This window comes from Spermophilus citellus (assembly GCF_964194105.1).
Source record: "Spermophilus citellus genome assembly, chromosome: 3".
Classification (NCBI taxonomy): Eukaryota; Metazoa; Chordata; class Mammalia; order Rodentia; family Sciuridae; genus Spermophilus; species Spermophilus citellus.
This window is the reverse complement of record NC_138184.1, coordinates 74,973,317-74,991,595: the sequence shown is the minus strand read 5'-3', so window position 1 is coordinate 74,991,595 and position 18,279 is coordinate 74,973,317. Positions and strand designations below refer to the sequence as shown.

Genomic DNA, 18,279 nt, shown 5'->3' with positions numbered 1-18,279 from the left:
ATGAGAGCTGGATGCATGGTGCACACCTGTAATCCCTTGACTACTTTAAAAGGCTGAGGTAGGAGGGTCACAATTTTGAGGTGAGCCTGGACAACTTAGCAAGACTGTCTCAAAATTAAACGAAAGCTGTCATGGTGGCACACGCCTGTAATCCTAGCAACTCAGGAGGATCATGAGTTCAAAGTCAGCCTCAGCAACTTAGCAAGGCCCTAAGCAACTTAGCATGGCCCTGTCTCAAAATAAAACATAAAAGGTCTGGGGATGTGGCTCAGTGGTTAAATGCCCCTGGGTTCAATTCCCAGGACCAAAAATAAACAAAATAAGAAAGGACTGGGGATATAACATAGTTGTAGAGGACTTCCCTAGCATGCATGTGCAAGGCCTTGGGTTTGATCCCTGGTACTGTAGGGAGTAGGGGGAGAATAAAAGATGATCTGATGGAAAGATAACTAGACCAAGATTTAACAAAGATTTTGATTCTAACTATCACTACTATCATTTCTCTGCAGACCCCTGGTTTCTTATAAGGGAAGGTTTAGAGTCACTTGATTCCCTGTTACTGACTATCCCAGCTTCTAAACTCCCCTTCTGGACATTCCATAATCTTTTTAAACAAGAGAAAAAAAGCATACAGGATTTTCTTTTTCCCCCTGCTAGTGGCCAAGAGGAAGGTAATTGCCTAGATTTATGTGTGCTTGGAAAACAGGAGCAGAGTAGTCCCTCTAAGAATTGAGAAATTTATTTATAAGGGAAATTCTACAATTGCTCCAACGTAAAGCCCTGTAAGAGTTTCCAGACTATGGCATCAGGGTAAGAGGACTGAAGTGGACCCTACAGACTGCCTAGGTCGAGGATTCAGAGATGCCTGAGCAGCTAGTGTTCATAGGTCAGAATACCAAAGAAGAAAGCTGTTTAGAGAACCCAGGAGAGCTGCAGAGGGTCCCTCTTGAATATCTAGCAGAGTACAGATTAGCACATGACTGAGGGAACAAACTGAGACGAAGGAAAGGATCATGAAAACGGATTAGATGAGTGCTTGGCATTACTCAGGGCTGGGAATAGTGCCTGTTCATACCAGCCAGACAAAAACTCAATTCACATGATATTGGATAGAGTTTTGTTTACAAATGTACCCAGGATTTTGATTTAATCAAATATAGACGTGGAGACAACTGCCTTCAAAGAAGAATTATTGCAGTTCCTAAGAGAGGGGAACATGCCATATGCAGAGCCATATGGGGAAGCACCTGGGTGAGTCAGGAGGCAGAAAGAGCAAATGGAGAACATGGCTCAGAGGCTTTATTGTGGTTTCAGCATGGAAGAATGAGTGGGTAGGCACATTTGAATAATTTCTTTAGGCTGTGAGTAACAAGGTGGTCTTTAATTGTTAATTTTCTGGCCCTGGGGTGATTTGGAGTAAGGCAAATACTGGCTTAGTGTGTGAGTTAGATAAGGATGTGCTTGTGGGTGTGGACTTTGATTTGATTGGTTTATATGTGAAAGGTATGCTAGCAGATTGTTTGCAATCTCTCAGAATTAACTAATTCTGGGAGGGGCAGTTTCTTTAGGATTAAGAAGGCCCCAAAATGTCAGAACATCATAAAATACATAAAGTAAAAAACATGATTAATACAAGTATCCAGGAAGATCTTGCTTCATAAATGAGGAACAATTAGCCATAGACTGGACACTGCCTTGAACCTGCCTAACAAGTCATAAAAACAAGACTTGAAAGAGAAAACTTACTTTTCCAGAATAACAGGACTCAAAAAGATTTTATAGGAATATAAAAATATGCAACATCCAGGTAAAACAAATAATGTCTGGTATCATAAACAGGAAAGTACAATCGATAATGATAATAATCAAAAGAAATGCAAAGCTGATACAGATATTAGATTAGCAGAGAAGAACATTTAAAAAGCTATAACTATGACATATGTCCAAAAGTTAAGTAGAGGAGAAACCCAAATTAAGTTTCTGTAGCTGGATGGGATTAACAATAGATTTGACATTGCAGAAGAAAAGTTTAATGAATTTGAGGGCACGGCTAAAAGGAAAGAAAATCTGGTAAAAAAAAAAAAAAAGTGAACTGTGGGACAATTTTAAATGGCCCAATACATGGGCAATTGAAGTCCCCAAAGTAATATAATACAAAAATTATTTAAGGAAATAATGGCCAAAACCTTTACAAACTTGATAAAAACTATAAATCTATAGATCCAAGAAGCTAAATGAACTCCAAATACAACTCAAAACTAGTGGTGAAGAGAAAAAAATCTTAAGAAGTAGCCAGAGAAAAAATAAATGACAGAATCTAAGAAATAAAGATAAGGAAGGTAGATTTCTAATTGGGAACAATACATGCCAGAAGATGGTAGAACAGCATTTTTATACTGAAAAAAAATGTTAATTTTGAAAATTTAGGAAAAACTTATCTTTCAAAAATGATGTTAAACCAGATGGATGGCACATGCCTATAATCCCAGTGGCTCAGGAACCTGACACAAGAGGATCATAGGTTCAAGGCCAGCTTCAGCAACTTGATGAGTCTGTAAGCAATTTACTGAGACCCTGCCTCAAAATAAAAATAAAAAGGGCTGGGGATATGGCTTAGTAGCTAAGTACTACTATTCGGGTTCAATCCCTGGCACCAAAAAAAAAAAAAAAATCATGTTAAAGACCTTTTCAGAAATACAAAGGCTTAAAAAAATTATCTCCAAGAGACTTACCATACAGAAAATACTAAAAGACATCCTTCAGGCAGAAGAGAATTTAAATCAGGTTGAAATCTTGATTTACACAAAAGAATGAAGATTACTATTAGAGTTTATAGCATATGTAAAAGTAAAATGTGTGATAATATTATAGAGACCAGGAGGGGAGCAAGGAGTGTACACTACTATAAGATTCAATATCACTTGAAGATAAACTATAGTAAGCTAAAGTATATAGGTTGGGCATGTGGAAGTGCATGCCTCTGAAACAGGAGGTCATAAGTTTGAGGTCAGTCTCAGCAATTTTAGCAAGACCCTGTGCAAAATGAAAAAGAGATGTAGTTCAGTGGTAAAGTGCTCCTGGGTTATTTCCTCAGAACCAAAAGAAAAATAAATAAATAAAAGTACATAATATAAACTCTAAAATGACAAGAGTTAAGCCAATGGTCATATATCCATCAACTCATGAATGGTAAATAAAAGATGTAAAATACAACATAGATGACCTTTGAAAATATGTTTAGTGGAAGCAGCCAAACACAAAAGGCAAGATGTTATATCATTCCATTTACTTATTCAGAATAGACAAATTATAATAAAGATAGCAGATAAATGGTTGCCAGAGAATGAAGGGAAGGGAAAATAAGGTTTGCCTGCATGATGAATATAGGGTTTCTCTTTGAGGTAATGAAAATATTTAGTAATAGTTCAGTGATAAGGGTTGCACACATTGCGAATACATAAAAACCACTGAACTGTACATTTCAAAATGGTTAAAATGGTGAATTATATGTGAATTTTATTTCAATAAAAAATTATTAAGCTAACAAAGGACAAATGGATTCATAAATTATGCCAAGATAAGGCAGAAGAGGAGGAAAGGGGAACAGGAAAATAGTAAACAAATAGCAAGATGACAGACTGAGACTATTTAATAATCATATTAAATAAAAATGGTTTATACACTTCAATTAAAAGGCATGAGTTGTCAGATTGGAATTTTTTTAGATTTTTTAAAATTTGTTGATAGACTTTTTTTGTTTGATTGATTGATTGATTGATTGATATGTGGTGCTGAGAGTTGAACCCAGTGCCTCGCACATGCCAGGCAAGTATGCTACCTCTGAGCCACAACCCCAGCCCTCAGATTGGAATTTTAAAAAATAAAACACACACGCACACAAAAGGAGGAGACAATTACATGCTCCCTATAAGAAACGCATTTGTAAAAAAAATATTTTTAGAGCCTCACCGTTATACATAGTATTTGTGTTCATTCCAACAAACTTACACATGCTTAGAATTCTTTTTTTTTTTTTTTTGTAGTTGTATATAGACGAATGCCTTTATTTTATTTTTATGTGGTGCTGAGGATTGAACCCAGTGCCTCAGGCATGCTAAACAAGCGCTCTGCCACTGAGCTACAGCCCCAGCCCCACGTTTAGAATTCTATTTCAGTTCATGATCCCCCTTTCCTCACCCCAAGAAACACACTCTAAATAAAAAGACATAAATGTTGTAAGTAAATGGATGGAAAAATGATAATATACTATGCTAACAAAGGACAAAAAAGAAGCTGCAGTAGCTACATTAATATGAGGCAACTAGATTTCAGGACAAGGAATATTGCCAGGGATAATGAAGATCATGATGATGACAGGGTAATCAGGAAATGACAAAAATCTTAAATATTTTAAGCATTTAATAATACATCTTCAAACTATGTGAAGCAAAGATTGATAGAATTGCAGTAAGCAATAGGGAACTCCACAGTTAGTTTGATTTCAGTATATCTCTTTCAATAATTTGCAGAGAGTGTAGGCAGAAAACTAACAAGAATATAGTATATTTGAACAACGCTATCAGTCAACCTGACTTTCTTACTGAACCACCAACATTAGAAAAATACATATTCTCAAATGCACATAAAACATTTAACCATATTCTGAGCCATAAATTGGTCAAGTCATACTTTTTAGTCTCAGGCCATAGTGAAATTAAGTCATAAACAGAAAAATCCTTGGAAAATCTCTAAATATTTGGAAACAAAAAATAATTTTTAAGAAGCCCATGGATCAAAGGAAAAAAAACTAGAAAGTATTTTAAATTAAGTGAAAGTGGAAACAATATATAAAGGTTTATGGGATACCACTAAAGCAGTATGCAGGAAGGTAATTTGCAGCACTAAACGACTATATTAGGAAAAAATGTCTCATTGATTACCTCAGCTGTATGAATATCAGAAAAGTAGATGTCATTTAAGAATCTAGAAAAAGGTGCTGGAATTGTGGCTCAGCAATAGAGCAGTCGCCTAGCACGTGCGAGGCTCTGGATTTGATCCTCAGCACCACATTAAAAATAAACAAATATTTTTTTTTGTGTTTTTTTTATTGTAAAAAAAGAATAAAATAAAAATAAATAAATAAAATAAAAGATATTGTATCCAACTATAACTAAAAAACAAATATTAAAAAAATTTTAAAAAGAATCTAGAAAAAGAAGTCAATGGAATGTAAAGTATCCAAAGAACAGAAATAAGTATTTAAAGTACCCAATGAAATAGAAAACAAACTGATGGAGACAAATCAGTAAAACCAAAAGATAAGTCTTAGATAAGATCAATATAATTGATTAACTTCTAGCCAGACAGATACAAAAGAAAGGGGGTAGAGGGGTGGAAATGAAGGGAAAGACATAATTACCAGCCTCTGGAATGAGAGATGATATCATTACAGATTTTACAGATCTTGAAAGAATAAGAATATAGTAATAGAATATTGTGAACAACTTTATACCAAAAAATTCAACAACTATGATGAATTGGACAAATTTCCTTGAAAGACCTAAAATAAGAAAGCTCATTCAAGGAGAAATAGATGACCTGAAGTCATGTATTTATTAAATAAATAGGAATTGTAGTTTAAAACCGCCACAAAGAAAACTTCAGGCCCACATAGATTCACTGGGTAAGTTGTTCCAAATATTACGGAAGAAATAATATCAGTTCTACAAAACTCTTCAAAAAAGAAAAAATAGAAGTGAAAGAAGTGTTTCTAGACTTGCTCTATGAAACCAGCATTAATTATACCAAACCTGGCAAAGATATTAAAAGAAAAACAGATAAATATCTCATAAACATATACATAAAAATCTAAATGGAAGCAGAGCAAATAGAAGGAAGGGAAAGAGGGCATGTGAATATTAAAAAGTGACCAAGTGGGTTTTACCCTTGGAATTATTTACTCTATATTCAACAACCAATAAATGTAACACCATGTTAAACTAAAAAGGAACCATATGGGGGCTGGGGATGTGGCTCAAGTGGTAGCGTGCTCACCTGGCATGCGTGCAGCCTGGGTTCGATCCTCAGCACCACATACAAACAAAGATGTTGTGTCCGCCAAAAAACTAAAAAATAAATATTTAAAAAAAGAGTAATTATAAAAAAAGAACCATATGATCAAATGCATATGATATATGCAGAAAAAATATTTGACAAATTCTAATATCAATTCCTGATTTCAAAAATGAATAAAACACCTAGACATGATGGTACATGCCTGTAGTCCCTGCTACTTACTTGAAGACCAAGGTGAAATAATCACATGGACTCATGAGTTCAAAGTCAGCCGTGGCAGCATAGCAAGACCCCATCTCAAAACGACAATGACAAAGCAAATTAGGAATAAATGAGAAAATCCTCAACCTGATAAAAGGCATCTATGGAAAATCTACAGCTAATAGCATATTTAATGATGAAAGACTGAATGCTTTCCCCCCATAAAATATCAGAACAGGAAAGGGCTGTCTACCTTCAGTACTTCCATTTGACATTGTGTTAGAGACTAGTCAGTGCAACTGGGCAAGGAAAAGAAAAGATATCCAGATTGGAAATGAAAAGTAATTATCTGCAGTGGCACACTCCAGTAAACCCAGTGGCTTGGGAGGCTGAAACAGGAGAATCATGAGTTCAAAGCCAGCCTCAGCAACAGTGGAGCACTAAGCAACTCAGACCTGTCTCTAAATAAAATACAAAATAGGGCTGGGGATGTGGTTCAGTGGTTGAGTGCCCCTGAGTTCAATCCCTGGTACCCCACCCCTAGAAAAAAGGAAATATCTATCTCTTTCTCTATGACATAATCATCTAAGCTGAAAATCTGATGAGTTAGAACATTTAATAAGTTGACTTAGTAAGACTGAAGGATACAATCTAATATACAAAATACACAAATATAAAAATATCAATTGTAATGGTTGTACCTATCTATGAAAATACTAAAAACCACTGTATACTTCAAATGGGTAAACTACTTGTGAATTAGAACTCAATAAGACTATTAAAAATGAGTTGTATTTATATATGCTAGCAACAAACAATTTAAAATTCAAATAAAAATACCATTTACGATAGCACCAAATATATGAAAACTTGGAGACAAATCTGATAAAAAATTGAAGAGGTCTGTGCACTGAAAATGATAACATTCTGCTGAGAAAAGTAAATTTTAAGTAAATGGAGATGTATACCTTGTTCGTGTGCCACAAGACAGCATTGTTAAAATGTCAATTCTCTCCAAACTGATATATAATTATGATGTAATCACAATCAAAATCTCCCTAGACTTTTTTTTGGTAGAAATTAACAAAATGAATCTAAAATTTATATGGTAATGCAAAGCATCTGTGGTAACAAAACAACTCATGAGAAGAATTATAAAGTTAGATAATACTTCATGATTTCAAGAGTTCTAAAGCTAGCCATGTGTGGTGACACATGCCTGTAATCCCAGTGATTTGGGAAGCAGAGGCAGGAAGATCACTAGTTCAAGGCCAACCTGGGCAATTTAGCAAGACCCTATCTCAAAGTACTACTGAGTGGAGCTCAGTAGTAGAGGGCCTCTGGGTTCAATTCCCAGTAAAAGCTATAGTAATCAAAACAACATGATAGAAAAATAGATCAAAGGAACAATAAAGTCTGAAAGCAAACTTTTCAAAAGCACTGAGCTAATGCATTGAAGAATGAAAGCGTTTTCAACAAATGTGCTAGAGCAGGGGCTGGGGTTGTGGCTCAGAGGCAAAGCACTCGCCTACCATACCTGGTTCGATCCTCAGCACTATATAAAAATAAAGACATTGTGTCCAGCTATAACTGAAAAGTAAATATTTTAAAAAAACAAATGTGCTAGAGCAAATACACATCCATGTGCAATAAACAAACCAAAACTTGAATCTATGCCTCATACTATATAAAAAACAATTCAGAATGGATCATAGATCTTAACATAAAACCTAAAACTGTAAAACTTGTAGAAGAAATAGGAAAAAGTCTTTGGGATCTTAGGTTAGGCAAAGAATTAGACATGACACGAAAAGTACCATCTATAGAATACCAAACTGATGTACCAAAATTAAAAACTGTTTTGTTCTTTGCTGAGCATGGTGGCACATGCTTGGAATCCCAGCTACTTGGGAAGCTGAGGCAGGAGGACTGCAAGTTTGCGCCCAATTTAGACCCTGTCTCAAAATTTAAAAAGGGCTAGAGCTAGAGCTCAGTGGTGGAGAACTTGCTTAGCATGTGCATGAGGCCCTGGGTTTGATCCTCAACACTGAAGAAAAAAAAATAGTACATTTCCTATCTCTACTCTTCTTCCTCCGTCCGCTGGCCTCTTTGGAAGGCACTCAGTTTAGATGACTCCTGAGGTGACCATCCTTGGCAATGGCCTCTAAGCTATCTGCAGGAGAAGCAGCCTTGTGCAGGGATTAACAGACTAAAACCAGGTTACCTGGACTCATATGTTGGCTCCTCCAGTTGCTAGTTCTGTGAACTTGCACAAGTCATTTAACTTATTCTTGCCTCAGCAAACTCACCCGCCTCCCACCCCCGCCAAAACTAAACAAAACAGAAATGGTAATTGAAAGGAAAGTGACCACAACACTCAGAGCGACCAAGAGATTTTTATTGCAGCAGTGCAACAGAGGAGAAAAGAGAGAAAGAGAAGGAGAGAGAGAAAGAGAGAGAGAGAGAGAGAGCGAGCAAGAGAGACAGAGAGCAAGAGAGAGAGCTAGAGAGAGCAAGAGAGAGAGGGGCCCGGCAGGAAAGAGTTTTTATAGCCCAAATCTAATGAGGTCTCTGGGTCTGCAAGCTCCCTTGTTGGCACAAGGGGGGTTAAGTATTCAGCCTTGAGCAGGGGGTTGAGTGTTCAGCCTTGAGCAGGGGCTTGGGCGTTTGGGCTTGAAGCCAACAGGTGATAAAGAACCAGACAGAGGGTTTGAGTGGTTAGGTCATCCTCCAGCTAACTTTGTTTGGCATGCCCTGCAGACAACTTATTCAGCCTGTCCTGTACCTAACAGTAATAGCACCTACTTCCTTAAAGTGCAAGAAAAACTATAGGAGTGTAAAGCAATCAGAACTATTAACAGGCTCAGAAAAAGGCTATGAAGATGCTTGTTAAGTAAGCGGGGAGCTGGAGATGTATCTCAGTGGAGAGCACTTGCCTGGCATGCATATAAGGGCCTGAGTTCAGTTCCCAGCACCAATAAATAAATAGTTTCAATTCTGCTTAGTGCCAAAGGTTTGGGCTCCTGCCATTGCCACCCAGAGAGCCTGGGAGGAAGCCCTGACGATGTTGCAGCATACCTTCCCACACCCCCAACTTGGTAGATGCTTTCCATACCTCGTGTCACCCTGACTCCAGGAGACAAGGAAAGATTTTTATACCTAGTTCCCACAATGAGGGAACAGACTCTGAAAGCACCATACTGCTAGGGAGTGATGGGAATGGGACAAAGCCTAGGCCTGTTTGCCTCCAAAGTGGCCTGAGTAAGGCACACTGTCTTCCTCAGTCTGGAGCTCAGGCTTCAGCTGTCCTGGCCAGTGCTTTGTGCTTCATCAAGCTGTGTGAGGCACACTGTGGTTTAACTGTGTCCTCCAAAGTCCACTCAATTCCCAATGTAGCAGTGTTTAGTGGTGAGAATTTTAAAAGACAATTGGGTCATAAGGACCTTCATAAATGAATTAATGTCATTATTGCCATAGTGGGTTGTTATAAAGGTGACTTTGGACCCCTTTGTGCTCGCAAGTGCTCTCTTGCCATATGATACCTTCTGTTGTGTTATGACACAGCAGGAAAGCCCTCACCAGATACAGCTCTTCGATCTTCAACTTTTCAGCCTCCAGAACCATGAATCAAATAAACTATTGTTTATAAATTATCCAGGCTGTGGTATTCAGTTATCAGAACAAAATGGACTAAAACAAGGCACAAGCCCTTGCTTCCCAGATCTCTGTGTCCCTGCCTGTGGAGTGTCCTTGCTGGTGGTCATAAGGAGCCTGTGAAGGACTGTGAACACTTTCACAGGGGAGGCCACCCTTGACCATGTCTCCAGAGCTGTCTCAGAATCTGGCTCAGCTTCTGCATTGAGTTTCTCCAACCAAAAGGCGAAGAGATTGAGACCATCTGCTGCCACCCAGATTCTCCAGGAGCTTGTTGAGAACACCTGGCTCTGGTCCTCTCGCACCTTGGCAGGAATCTCTCTGAGCAGTGACATCCAAAGGTTCGTGGGCTGGCTTTGGACCAGTAGTGGGCAGGGAGCGAGGATGACAGGAGGAATATAGAAAGGTTGGCCTTTCCCCAACAAGGAATTTTCAGAGAGCTCAGATGCATGTGCATGTGATGGGTTCCTCAGCCTGCTGGGCCTAAGACTGGCCTTCCCTTCCTTCTTTCCACTGGTCTACCTTCTTCTCCACTTTGCCTGGTTCTAGGGAGCCTGAACACCCTTCTCCTGAGTGGATGCACAGAGAAACACTTCCGTGGCTCTGAGCCCTGGGCAGGCCCATGTCTAAAACAAGAAGGGCATCGGGACCTTGGGATGGAGGGTTGAGAGCTGGGAAAGGCGAGGGGCAGTAAGCCCTATTTAACAGAGGGGAGAAAGTCAAAACCAGAGGCCCAGAGAGGGGAAGGGCCTGGCCAGCAGCTACAAAAAATAAACAAAATAATGAGGAGTAAATTTAATTAAGCAAACGAAAGGCCTATACACTGAAAGCTATTAAAATTAGTAACAGAGTGAGGCTGGACCTTGCGCCCTTCCCACGGCCTTCCAATAAAGGAGTTACTTGAAAGTATTGAGACCAGTGGGGCTTTAGGGGAAATTTCATTCCTTTCTGCCTCTCTCCCAGCCCTGGGAGCAGACATGACCCTGTCCTCCCCACCAGTATGGCCTAGAGGCAGTTATGTGTCCAGATGGCTTGGGGATGTGCTGAAATCCATGTTCCACTAGGGATGGATGTGCCATTCACAGTCCCCTGGGGATGGGGGTCAGAGATGTGAGGGGAAGGTCAGAGATGGTAGACAAAAATGACAGGTCCAAGGGGTTCCCTCCCTTATCATTTTTCCTGGGGCTTCTCTTTGTCCCAGGATCTCTCCTCATCCAGCAGGATCACACTGTGCATAGACCTTATATCCTGGCTCAGGACAGGGGCCTTACACCATGGACTTCTCCACTTGGGTCCTCAGTTTCCCCTGGACATCTCACCTGACTTGCCTGTCTGCTGACCTGAATTCCCACAATGATGGTGACCATGGCATAAGGCTCCTGGTTGGGAGCCTGCCCCCATGGTTCTTGAGGAAGAAGAGAAATAGTTTCTTTATAGGGGCAGCCTTAGGATTGCTCTGTCCCCAAATCCCTTGCTAGTGGCTGTGTCTACCTCCATCCAGTGTATACACTCTGTGGGATGCCCCCAAAGCCTGGAGGGAACACACAACTCTTTATCTCTGGCCAGATACGTCTCCTAATTCTGGTGAGTTGACCACTCAACAAACACAGGAGGCCTGGGGATGGGGGAGATGAGCATGAAGCCCTCCTTTCTCAAGTCTGCTGTGGCCCCTGCCTCCGGTCAGTACATTCTTGTCCCCAGTTCAAGAGTCCCTAATGGTAGTCTGGACTCAGGAATGAGCTTGGTGTGGGGCTCCATTCAGAACTCTGCCCCTCCTGGGTTCCAACCTGCTTCTCTGATCCCTTATTTACATAGTCCAAACCCTACCCAGATGTGAGGGTCTCCTCTAACTCCCCATCCCACACCGTTGGAATCATGACCTGCCCACACCTTGGTCTCCATGGGGCCCAGCCAGGTAGATAGGAGTTACCCCAGCAGCACAGCAGTAGGGCTGGTGCCCAGTGACCCTGAGGTCCATGATGCAGAAAAGCAGAGGAGAGGAAGAGCATCACCTTTTATTGTGGAGGTGCCAGGGCCCCTCATACTGACAGAATCTTGAGACTCCAGCCTGGGATAACCATCTGGTGTCTTATAAAAATATTCTCCATCTATCCCATTAATCCCGTTGAGCATTTTCACTGTCTCTCTGGGAATTTATGGGACCTCCTAGGCTCCCACCACTTGCTATCCCATGTGCTTGAAAGCATCCTCAGCCTGGTGGATGGTGAATCATCTAGTACAGCAGCTCTGGGGTTCAGACCCTGGTTCAGCAGCTGCAGAGCCCCAGGTAGAGGTAGTGGCAATGGTCCCAGCCACACTGTCCCCAGGATCAAGGTCCATGCCCTCATAAATTGTGGGCAGTGAGGTGCGCTGGCTTAGCCGTCGGCGCAGGCCAACTAACAGGGGCTGGGGCATGGAGGCCACATCCACGTTATTGCCCAGATCCACCCAGGCCAATGCAGGGAATTTGGTGGTGTCCTTGATGGCTTCAGTGAGTTCCCGGGCAGCAGCCCGTGTCAGCCGGTTGCCATTAAGCAGGAGCTGGGTGAGGCAGGGCAGTGTCCACAGGCTGGGCAACAGTAGGTGCAGAAGCTCATCACTCAGCTCCGTGAAGCTCAGGTCCAGCACTGACAACCCAGCCCCATGGCTGCCCAGGTAGCGTGTTATGTGCTGCACATCTTGCACTGAGAGCGGGATGCCTGAGAGGTCCACCGTCTCCCCTGCCAGCAGAGTCTTCTGGAGGCCACTCTTGAGGCTATGGGAGAGTTATAGGTGAGATAGACTTAGTATGAGCCCTGGCCCAGGGCCAGGCAGAACAAAGTGTGAAAAGATTTGCTGTGAGGATTAAATACAAAGGCAATAAAGCTCCACGTGTGAACTATTATTATAAACCTTTTTCACATGCCCAGCATCACCACACCTGTTAGATCTCTTATCTCATTTATTTTTACAGTCCCCAAGGGGCTAAGAATGATGACCCATTTTTTTCAAAGGGTTAAGTAACTTTCCCATGGCCATGGGGATCAGGTCTCCAAATTAAGACACTCTGATTCCTGAGCTCAATTTTTTTTTTCTGGGCTCCCTCTGAATTGGGTCCTTTGGGATAGCAAAAACTTTCTTACAAGGCTGAAAAACAAATACTACACATGTGCCAGAGTCAGCTCCTAGCTATGGTTTTGGGTCTCTAGGACTGAGTGCTTGCAGCCAGTTCCAGGCTGAGTCTGTACCACAAGGCTGTGATGGAGTGACCAAGGCGGGGACCCCACAGCAGAGTAGAGGCCTCAGCTTTGGGCACCCCAGCATTGGTAAAGAATTCCCAAGAGTTACAGGGTAATGAGAGAGGGTATAGCCTAGGACAAGCTGCTTTGCCTCTCCCAGCCTCAGTTTCCTTCCCTGTTAAATGGGAATTGTGACACAGAATCTGCCTACCTGTTGTGAAGATTTACCTGATGAGATCACCTTGGGTGGAGGGGAACCTAAAGAGCCCCAGGACCTGTACTAGGCCAGGGATTAAGGGATAAGTGAATGGCAGGAGGTGGTCGTCCTGGGGAGCATGGGAGGCATATCCATGGAGAGTGAATCTTCAATTGGGTTTTTTTTTTTTTTTTGCCACGGGCCAGATTGACTTTCAGAGTTGAGGCCTTAATACAGGAACCCACAGAATGGGATTTGCAGGCACCAGGCTATCAGTGATAGAAGACTAGGTGTCAACCTGGGAAGGGACCCTGAAAGGACAAGAGGAGGGGCTGTGGCTGAGCTCCCCTTACCAGTTCTGTGTCTTCTTCCGGGGCACACTGGGCCCTCTCTGCCTCTTGGAGTGAGGGGTGAGATGGTAAATGAGCTGCCGGCATATCTTGTCCGAGGACTTCCAGAGCTCATAATCCTGTTGGGGGACAGCATCATCAGGGTGAGACTGAGCCCCTCCCACCCCCACCCTGACTTTGACCTGGCACAGAGCCAGGGGAGGCTGCCCGCTGGGAGCTGGACAGGCTGGTCCGAGGCCCGCAGTGCCCGGCGGGAGGAAGCCCAGACAATGGGCCCTTGTTCCCTGTCCTCAGGCCCAGGGCCAGCAGTTCGGGCTATCAGCCGGCAGCCTGACTACCCTCAGCACCCCCAGGGGACTTGCCACAGGGGGAGGCCAGGCCAGGCCCCTCAAGAGAGCCCTGTTCCACTGACGCCAATCCCAGGGGATGGGAACAAGCCAGGTCAGCATGTTCTTCTTCCTCTCATTATCCAAGCTACACTGCGCCTGTGGGGCCTGGGTCTGGGCTAACAGGGCTGGGGGTTTAATGTTTTACAGCACCACGTCCTGGCTCTCTCTTAGTCCTAACTGGGCCCCCGCAAAGGCCTAGCTCAGGGCAGAATACACGGTGTGCTTTCCACAAAGCTGGTACTGAGCCTGTTCCACTACCTACCCGGAACGTTCTTTTATGCAATCCCTCTGTTAACAGCCTCAGGAGCATATGGCAGACTCAGTGACAGCAAGCCCTGGTAGTTACTGTGATGGCTATGGGCTAGCCAACTGCATACAGATTTGGGAGTTCAGGATGGCAGAGCCTATAGTGGACACATTTGTTTCATATGGCAGATTCACTGTGACCAGGGCTCAGGGGCTGATGGCTGGCTGCAGCCATACAGTTTGGGGCTGTGTCCATGATCATGGCAGACCATCTGCAAGGTGTTGTCAGATTAGGGCCCAGAGTGTGAAGGTTGCAGGTGGTTGAATCCAAGTTAGAATGAAAAGGGACTTGCTGCTATGGGAGGGACACTGAACATTTATCCCCAAGAGTGTCCAAGTAGGATGGATACCAATGAATAGGCTCCAGCCGAGGGTGGCCTCTTCTGGCTCAGGGATTAAAGGTTGGGAATCCAGTTCTCTTAATGAGTTTGTCAGAACATTTTGTGTTCTGCAGGGTCTCCATTTAACTTCTGTTCAGCTAGGGTTCCCAGGCCTGAATCACAGGTGCTGTCACTTGGGAAAAAGGTCTACCAAAAGCATGATCTTCAGGTTGGGTAAAGCACATTTGCCCCTGGAGCTGGCATCAGTTCTGAGAGAGAGAGAGAGTGACCTACCTAAGGCCACAGAGCAAATCACATGAGGACCCAGGCTCCTAGCCTCTGTCAGCCACACTGCCAGTCCATGGCCCATGCATGCTGACCTCACCTTCTTGGGGCACTGTAGGTCCCGGGCCAGGTTCACAAGCAGGTCATGGGAGATGGGATCCACCAGGTTGAGGAAAGCCACATTCCTATAGAGGATGTCTGTGAGAAGGGTCCCCTCAAGGCCCAGGTCCTGAGGGTGGTGAAGAGGTAGTTGAATGAGCCAGGAACCAGGGCCTCCTTGCTCCAGGTCAGACAGCCAGATGCCCCTCATGTTAATTTCCATGTCTCCCCACCTCCAGGGAGCAAAAGCCAACTGTCTGGTGACAGGTGGACCCTTTAGATGAGGAGAGGGGTGGCACATGGGGTGCCCCAGGGAGGTAATGAACAGATTACTCAGACCAGTTGCTGCAGGCAAAGTGTCTTGCTGTGACACTTTGCCTTCTCTGGGGTTAGGGCCTGTCAGGGGGATTCTATTCCTCTAATGACCTGTGAATGGAAATGTCCCCCATCATTTCCTTCTGGCCCTTTGCCTTTCCTTCTGTCTCTGAGATCTCCCAAGCTGCAGCTACCTGTTGAGGTTGGCCTTTTTCCCTTCTCAGTTGTGACAGGCATCTCAGACTTGATGTGTACATCGGCCTTACATCCTGTGCCTTAGCTTCGTATGAAGGGAATCACTCATCACGCTTTCCTTGCCCTCTCTTCTCCAGCTCACCTAGTGGGTCTGCTTCTTCTTCCCCACTGCTCCCATCAGGTTCAGGTCTACCTCTCAGAAATCTCCTCCCAGGGTTCTCAATCTTCCACATCCCTCCAGCTGGCAGGGCCAATCTATGAAACACACATCTGAGCTTGATCCATAAGCCCTTTGGAGATGACCAAACCTTTTAGAAGTCACATGACATCAGACTTACAGTTTGCCAAGTCTCAAAACTCCCAGTGCCTGGCCATCACACCTTCTCTGGCCTATCAGCTTCCTCTTCTATCTTTTGATCACATCCCATGGTCAGGGCCCTCGCCTGGCCTTCCTGCCTTCATTTCTTGGTCTTTTCCTGTCTATTCCCATAGACCTGATATGGGGCTGAACACCATTCCAGCGGGTCCGTTTACAGGATGCTGATGGGGCAGGCACAGCTGGGAAGGACCTTCAGTCTCTGCATGGGCCCTCCCCAAGCCAGAGAGTAACATACCCTGTGCATTAAGTCCCTAGCCCAGGAGGAAAGGCTAGGCAGGAGCCCCCATGTGCTGTAGTACCATGGGGGGAACAGTTCCTGCAGATTTAGGGGCAGGATAGACCCCTTGGTTGGCCTCAAATTCCAACCTCTGGAAGACAAGGGGGTGACCTAGCTGATCTCTGAGAACCAATCCTTTCCTCCTTGGTGTTTTTAAGGGAAAAATGCCCAGCTGATGCCTAAAGACCATCTCCAACAGTGATCTCTGCCTCTAGCCAGTCTGGCTGACTAGGTGCTTGCTCTGCTTTTTGTATTTTCAACATGGTTCAAACCACAGATGCCAGCCAGGGAGGATTTTGATGGAGGAAAGGGTGACTGTTAAGTCTGGGCAGACCCAGACAGGGCCCCAGACCGCAGTCTGCCTTCTGCTGGTCTGGACAGCTCTTCTTAAAGGGCCAGTTCCACTATTCCAGACTGCTGAGCCTAGAGAAAGGAAACTTTGGTGGGAGGAGGAACAGGCCTAATAGCCTGGGCTCTGGCTCTGGCTCCCCCTCTCCTTTGGGTCACCACTTATTTCCATGCATCTGTTTCCCCTTCTTTACTTATCTATCTTCTGTCAGCCAAACACCTTCATGACTGATTTCAGCTCATTTATTGGGCAGGTGGTGGTGGAAGCTGCTATAGGGGATGGGAACAAGGTAGACTGGGAAGTAGTAGGTAGCATGCCCAGGGCTGATGCTAGGACCAGCATCCATGTCTCTTAGGACAACAGTAGGGCTCCAAATCTTGGGCTAGAGAACCAGCGCTCCCATCCCCCACCCCCACCTACCAGGATATGTTACTGTTGTGTACAGATGTCAGATGTGTGTACTCAGTGGGCACAAACTGCCTGTTAGATGGACGGGTGATGCATGCCTTGTGGCTTTGTCTGCCCTGCCATGGTGTCTCCTGGTGCACCCGCAGATCAGCTGGGCTGTACCTCCCAGGTCCTGCCTCCCAGGTCCAGTTCTTACCCTCATCCTGCCCTCTTCCCACTGTCCTTCAATAGAAGACCCCCATCCAGCCCTTCTCCTTTCCTGCCAAGGCATGAATGTGGGCTCTTAGTTCCAGGCTGGGGGCAATCTTCAACATATACACAACAGACTTCAAAACCCAGAGCTCCAGACACACTGGCCTCCGCCTCTGCACAGCCCTCCTCCGGCCTCACCCAGCCCTCACTCTAGCCCGCGCGCTCTGGCCCAGAGAAGAACCCCAGCCTCAGCACTCCATCATACTCTCATCCAACCATCCCACAGCCCCCAGCCCGCAGCCCCAGCCCCTCCCCGGACCCCAGACCCGCCCTTGCCACCAGCCCCGGGTTGGCCGGCTCCTTCTCTCGCCTGGCGCAGGAGGCGCAGCAGCTGCCGGGCGCGCTCCGGACGCCGCTCGCGGAGTGTGGACTGGATCTCGCGGAGCCAGCGCACCCTGCGCTCGTAGGGCGCGGGCCCGCTTCCCGCCGCTGCCTCGGCCTCGGAGCCCGCCTCGGGCCCTGCCCGCCGGCCTAGCCGCGCCCCCATGGCCGCCGAGCGGCGGGCGCCTGGCTAGCCGGAGGCCGGGCTATCTGCGTACCGCCCTCGCCCCGCCCTCGTCCCGCCCTGGCCGGGCTGGGATGCGCTGGGTGGGGATCTCCGATCCAAGGCTGAGTGCCCGGGCCCTGGCCTCCCGGCCTGGGGACGAGGGGTGGGACTCCTGCATTTGGCAGAGATCTAGCAGGAGGGCTCCGCCGGCGTCGGACCTGGCGCTTGGAGCTCTTCCCAAGGGCCGCCAGGGAAGACGCTGAGCCTAGCCAGGACGAGGTGGCGTTTGGCATCTCTCAACCCTCTGGCCTGAGTACTGACTAGGGGAATAAAAGCGTTGACCGCGCAAAGAACGCGCCAAGCGGGGTGGGGGTGCCTTTTGCCGGCATTAGACAATGTCAGCACCTGCTTTCAGGAATCTCTTCTGCAGCATGGCAGTTGTATCTGACCTTCCACTCTGCATCCATACAAAATTTAATGCCAGTCCCTGCATACTGGCGGTGGTGGGCACGCCTGGGCATACT

At 45.1% G+C, this 18,279-nt stretch overlaps 1 protein-coding gene across 2 annotated transcripts; it reads right to left on the bottom strand.

Moving 5' to 3' along the window:
- Window positions 1–11,930: 11,930 nt before the first annotated feature.
- LRRC75B (leucine rich repeat containing 75B) lies at window positions 11,931–17,788 on the bottom strand. 2 transcript variants are annotated; one of them, XM_081285691.1, is made up of 4 exons: window positions 17,579–17,788; window positions 15,095–15,223; window positions 13,698–13,813; window positions 11,931–12,685 (listed from the first exon to the last, which is right to left on the bottom strand). In XM_081285691.1, exons 1-4 carry the CDS (start codon window positions 17,753–17,755, stop codon window positions 12,160–12,162), a joined length of 948 nt encoding a protein of 315 aa, XP_081141817.1. In that variant the 5' UTR covers window positions 17,756–17,788; the 3' UTR covers window positions 11,931–12,159. The 2 variants fall into 2 exon arrangements, with proteins under 2 accessions (XP_081141817.1, XP_081141818.1); XM_081285692.1 differs by lacking the exon at window positions 15,095–15,223.
- Window positions 17,789–18,279: the final 491 nt, after the last annotated feature.

Excerpts from the sequence above, each read along its gene's own strand:
- LRRC75B (XM_081285691.1), bottom strand. The coding sequence starts at position 17,755 with ATGGGGGCGCGGCTAGGCCGGCGGGCAGGGCCCGAGGCGGGCTCCGAG. Across the intron at positions 15,224-17,578 it reads TGCTGCGCCTCCTGCGCCAG|GACCTGGGCCTTGAGGGGAC; the intron begins GCGAGAGAAGGA and ends CACCACCCTCAG. Across the intron at positions 12,686-13,697 it reads CGGAAGAAGACACAGAACTG|CCTCAAGAGTGGCCTCCAGA; the intron begins GTAAGGGGAGCT and ends ACTCTCCCATAG.